General features: G+C 42.7%; 1 protein-coding gene across 1 annotated transcript; it reads right to left on the bottom strand.

Moving 5' to 3' along the window:
• Nucleotides 1-1,938: 1,938 nt before the first annotated feature.
• On the bottom strand, nt 1,939-4,854 carry LOC135679072 (phytoene synthase 2, chloroplastic-like). Its single transcript, XM_065192470.1, has 8 exons — nt 4,696-4,854; nt 4,493-4,583; nt 3,800-4,344; nt 3,668-3,718; nt 3,029-3,201; nt 2,714-2,949; nt 2,441-2,633; nt 1,939-2,366 (listed from the first exon to the last, which is right to left on the bottom strand). The coding sequence occupies exons 3-8, from the start codon at nt 4,254-4,256 to the stop codon at nt 2,202-2,204; spliced, it is 1,275 nt and encodes a 424-aa protein (XP_065048542.1). The 5' UTR covers nt 4,257-4,344; nt 4,493-4,583; nt 4,696-4,854; the 3' UTR covers nt 1,939-2,201.
• Between the last annotated feature and the right edge of the window lie 423 nt (nt 4,855-5,277).

The following is a 5,277-nucleotide window of genomic DNA, read 5'->3' as shown; positions in this document are numbered from 1 at the left end:
TTTGGATGCTTGTTTCAAGACCTAGTGACCATCTTATAATTAGCACTTAATAGGTCTTTAAGAATAAGCAAGATGAACTTGGTATCGTGGTTCGAAACAATGCTAGATTAGTACCCAAAGGTTTCAACTAAGAAAAATGTATCGAGTATGAAGAAACATTCGCTTCTGTAGTAAGACTTGAAGCTATAAGGATACTCCTTGCCTATGCATATTGTAATAATTTTAAGTTATTTAAAATGGATGTTAAAAGTACTTTTCTTAATAGCTTTATTTCTAACGCCTATGAGTTGGAAAAGTCAATAGCACACTTTTCTAAGTTGTCAAGCGGTAGTATCGCCCAAATTGGGTGGTGGTACCGCTAGCATTAATGCTGGCAGGCGGTGGTATGACCCAGGTTGGCGGTAGTACCGCTAGAGCCCCGTCTCCAAGGCTCTGCCAAGCGGTAGTACCATCCAACACAAGGGGTGGTACTACTCATACTTGGAAGACCTGAAAATTTAAATTTTTGGCTTCGTTTTTTAAGCCATTTGGGGCCTATAACTCCTCCCTACTAATTAGATATCAGAAAGAGTGAACAAAAATGCTAGTGAATCAATGTTATAATCTTAAAAATTGTTTGAGAGGTCTCCTCCTCTTCTTCATTAGTTTAGAATTCTATCTAAGGGATGTATGAGACTTATAAAGGTCTTCTCCTAAACCCGTGAAAAGGAAAAAGAGTTATAAGAGGGTAGTTGTTCTATACGCATTGAAAAAAGATTGTTAGTGTACACCGATGGCCTAGACGGAAGAGGAATCAAGAGTGGATGTAGGTCGCGATGATCGAACCACTATAAACTCATTTTGCATTTATGTTTTGCTTTTCATTATCATTACTTATTGAATTGATTGTCTACTACTCTCACTTGCTCTCTGCATTTAAACACGATTTCATCGAACGAAAGTTTTCAAATCGATATTTTACAAAGGCACTAATTCACAACCAACAACAATGCTGCACATTCTTTCGTGTGATACCCCTATCCTTCCGTTATTTGTAAATCCTCCATGAAAGAAAAAATGTATCGCTTGCAAGAAGACTACTAAGATGGACATGATAAACAACTAGATCAATAACACATTTCCGCAAGTGAAAGGTGCTAAAAAATAAATACAAAATAGTTTTGATATACTTTTATGATCTAAAGTATTTGATTTCAAAACAAACTCCATAAACATAAAATTGTAACCATGCTACTATTATGTATAAAAATTTAATGCTGGAATCAAAATCAAATAAATGATAGATCAAGATCAAGATTATATATTTTTGATATTATTTAAAAAATATTTATTTAATATGCAAACGCATTATCGTCAGATCCAGAAGTTGTAGCGATGTCGATCTACAAAGAGATTCTTCTTTCTTTCTATTCTTCATAGGACCAAAGAGGTTAAAAATAGATCTCATATTATGTGTAACCCCTAGAAAGTTTTGTCTATTTATATGTAAGCACAGAGAGTTTAAGATAAGAAAGTAAGAAAGCCTCTCCCATCAAGATCATAAATGGATTTCCTTTCTATGGGCTAATAGTCATAAACAAAATTTTATCATAAGTGAATTTTATTTTTATTGGCCGACAACTATAATCAAAACTCAATCAAATCTATAATATATTAAGTAGAATCATATAATACTAATTAATTCTCAAGCGTTGGTCTCATTATACCCAACAAAAAAAATCATTATGTGCATTGTTATTCACTTTGATATGTTTATCTCATACTCATTTATCAAGATTTAAGACTTCAAATTTTCATTAAAGATATTGGTCTGATATATTTATGAAGGATTGAGGATTCAAAATCTAGTTCAATAAATTTTATGAAGATATCATATTAGATTACGTCTTTACCGTTTATTTTTTATTCAAAAGGATAAAAAATAAAGAAAAAAACATATAAGCTGAATCCAGAATTAGTATTAGGATAAGAACATGCACGCAATAAATTCTACGATCGGAACGTACCGTCTTCCACTATCCCACACCATATGTGACAATGAATAGAATGGAAGAGCCAAGTTACAGCATATTGTAGTTCGATGGCACCACTTAAGCTGTTAGCATCCTCACAATACAATGTATATTGGATGTGTGTGCATACTCCACAGAATGGTAGCAGAGGGCACACAGTTCATATCATATTCATGTTTTTGCTAAGTTTTACTGGCTCAGAGAAGATGGGCTGATGAGTGATTTTCCGTATGCCACCGGCAGAGCCAGCAGCTTCTTCGCTTTGCTAACATAAGCTCGCTTCGTGAAGTTATTGTAGTCATTGGCTTCAATTTCATCGAGGATCTGCCGGTACAGTTGCAGAGAAGCCCAAACCTGCAACAGGCAATGAGATGACAAGCTTTCAGCTACAAGCCATTCGATGGAGTCATTGGCACAAGGCCACTCACCGGCCACCTACTAGCTCGATTGAGCTCAGTCACACCAGCCTCTGCTTGCTGGAAGAACATCCTCGCCCTCTTGATTTGATTCTTCATGAAGCTCCTCCATTTCTCAGTCACCTTGCCGCCGAAGATGTCCTCATCCGAGAGCCCAGCCTGGGCGAGCTCATCCTGTGGCAGATAAATCCTTCCTCTTCTAGCACTGATCAAAAAGCTTTCGCTCGTCAGTTGATGTTGCTCGTGCAAGAAGAAAGCCACAGTCGGAGGATCATGTCTACTTACTCTTCGCCAACATCCCTGAGTATATTGGTGAGCTGGTTTGCAAGTCCCAAAGCCAAAGCAGAACCGTAAACGCTCTCCGTCGTCGCCTTCGACTCCGGTGCGATGCCCATCACGGGAACGCTCATCAATCCGACAGTCCCAGCGACGTAGTAGCAGTAAAGATAGAGTTCGTCGAAGTTCTTGTATCTCGACTTCTTCAAGTCCATTCTCATTCCTTCGATCATGTCCCTGAATGGCTGCAGATTGAAACAAGGGCAACACTTCTCGCACGTTACTCGGCAAAGAGACTGCACTTCTTGTATGGCAGATACATGCCTGGATATCAACGGGGTACTTGGAAACCGTATCAGAGAGGGCTGCGTCAAGCATGTCATATGGCCGGCCTGCAAAGACATCGTCCAGCCTCGACTCCCACCTGTCTAGTGCTGTTGGTGTGATCTGCGATGCATTTGGCCCATCTACAAGCTCATCTGTCCTTCTGCACCACACTGAAAAAGGTAATGACTCTTGTAATCATGAGGAGGACCTCAGGGTAGTGTCTAAGTTATGTTTCGGTATTGTGCAGCACAAAAAACTCGAGGAATCTTTTGTTCCGGGAGTTCCCCTGCTCCAGTTTTAACAAGCTGGTAAAGAAATCTGCAAATGCCTGCTATGATTCTTAGATAGTTCAAGCATTTACTCCAGCTTTAATTATGAGTCTTGGATTTGGAAAATGCCATCTTTTTTCCTTATTTTTTAGATAGGTAAAGCCAAAAGCGAGAAATAACTGTTGTTCGTATTCTATCGGGCTGTTAATTCTATCAGAAATAACTCTGATTTCTGAGAGAAAACTCAAATGAATCAGTTTGGCAACAAGAAGCAATAAGATATGAACTACTGTCCCAAAATGGAAGGATTCCTCCCGACAAGATTGGGGTTCGTCGAACTTGCCGTTAAAAGGTCATGAATGCTTACCGTAGATTGCCCAGATAGCTCTCCTCCTTTCAGGGGTCATGAGCAGCGTCCCTAAAAGAAGGATTTCATGTAAAATGCGTGACGATTTCATGTCTTAAGATTGAAGTGTGCGAATCGGATATGAGAGCTCACCCAGGTAAAAGGTCTTGGCATACTCTGCGCAGACTTCTCCACAGCGGTCATACGCCTCCTTCAACAAGCCCACTGATCCAGGGATCACCGTGTCTGGCTTCACATCGAGCGCAGTGCTCGACCTCGGCTGCTGCTTCACCAGGGCTGCCTGCTTCAGAACCACGTTGTAAACCTTCTGCTCTGCGGAAACTGCAACCTCTCCTGCTGTGCTGGTTAGCAGACTCGATACTAGAGGTAGGTTCATCCCGCTCTCTGGATCAAACCGCAAGGAAGCATACTTGGAATCAGCATGGGGTGATCGCAGACTCCATCTTCGCCTCTTCCTCGAGAGATTCCTGTTGTTCCTTGGACGGAAGGCCTTGCGTGGGAAACGATCTCCCTCTCGAATTGCTTCCGCAGACCCAAGCCCTGCAGGTATATCTGCAGGAGCAATCATCCGTAGCAACAGGCACGCCATGAAGCAAGAGCAAGATCGTATAACCAATCCTCACTGAAGACTCTTCATTTAGATTCCATGTTCCCAAAGTTGGGAGTCTTTATGTTCCCTAAAAAGTTGAAATTGAAGAAAGACTTGAGCTTCTCTGCTGAATCTCTCTCTCAAGAAGGAAACCTCAGACACAAAATTCCGACACAGAAGTTGGAGTTGGGAAACCCAAAGACAAGTCAAAGAACCCACAATTCGCCATCCTTTACCTGGTAGCAAGAATCAATAAATGCATGCAGAAGGAAACGACAGCTCGAGCAATGGGACACCGTTGCTAATCCACTGAGAAGGTGGAATCCCCTGTATCATCCAAAAAAGCATTGAGAGATTCCGAGCTACTCCATCTAAAGATATAGAGAAGAGCTGTGATCTACGGTATGTACTGCAGAGTTCCAGGGGAGGGGTGACTCACCTCTGGCTTATGTCTCAGCTCAGACATCCAAAGGCGATCCTCCTTTCTGTGCGGCAACAGACCTCGACTAAAGAACTCCGAAAAATCTCATTTGGTGCGGTGCTTTTGTTGTTGCGTTGGGGGTGGATGAGGGAGGGAAGGAGAGTGGGAAAGGACACGTAGAGGACGAAGATGCAGGCAGAGGGAAGACGAGAGATAGGGTTATCACAAGGATTGCCTCGACGGCGAATGCGGAGCAGCCACGTGGAGGACGGCGGCGATCGTCCTGAGACCAGGTCACGAATCACGTCGCGGCAAACGTGTTGGCGAAATCGACCCTCGCCACGTTATCCTGTCGGTCAGAGACTGAATGTTGCCGGCTGTGACGGTCGCGGCCCCCGCGGCCTCGGTGACATACGTATCCAAAGCGGGTTACGGATCAGCCACGTCAGCTCGCACTTCTCCCACCAAGGAGTCTGAATCGGACCGATCGATCAGGCCGCTAAGGCTCCTCCCCACGCTTCTACCTGCCTCGCGGTTACAGTTTAAAATGGCCCCGTACGTCGGCATTCTAGTCCGAGACTAGATATTGCCGGGTCGCGC

Source organism: Musa acuminata, chromosome BXJ1-7 (assembly GCF_036884655.1).
Source record: "Musa acuminata AAA Group cultivar baxijiao chromosome BXJ1-7, Cavendish_Baxijiao_AAA, whole genome shotgun sequence".
NCBI classification, from domain to species: Eukaryota; Viridiplantae; Streptophyta; class Magnoliopsida; order Zingiberales; family Musaceae; genus Musa; species Musa acuminata.
The sequence above is the reverse complement of the archived record's forward strand: the minus strand, read 5'-3'. Positions and strand labels throughout refer to the sequence as shown.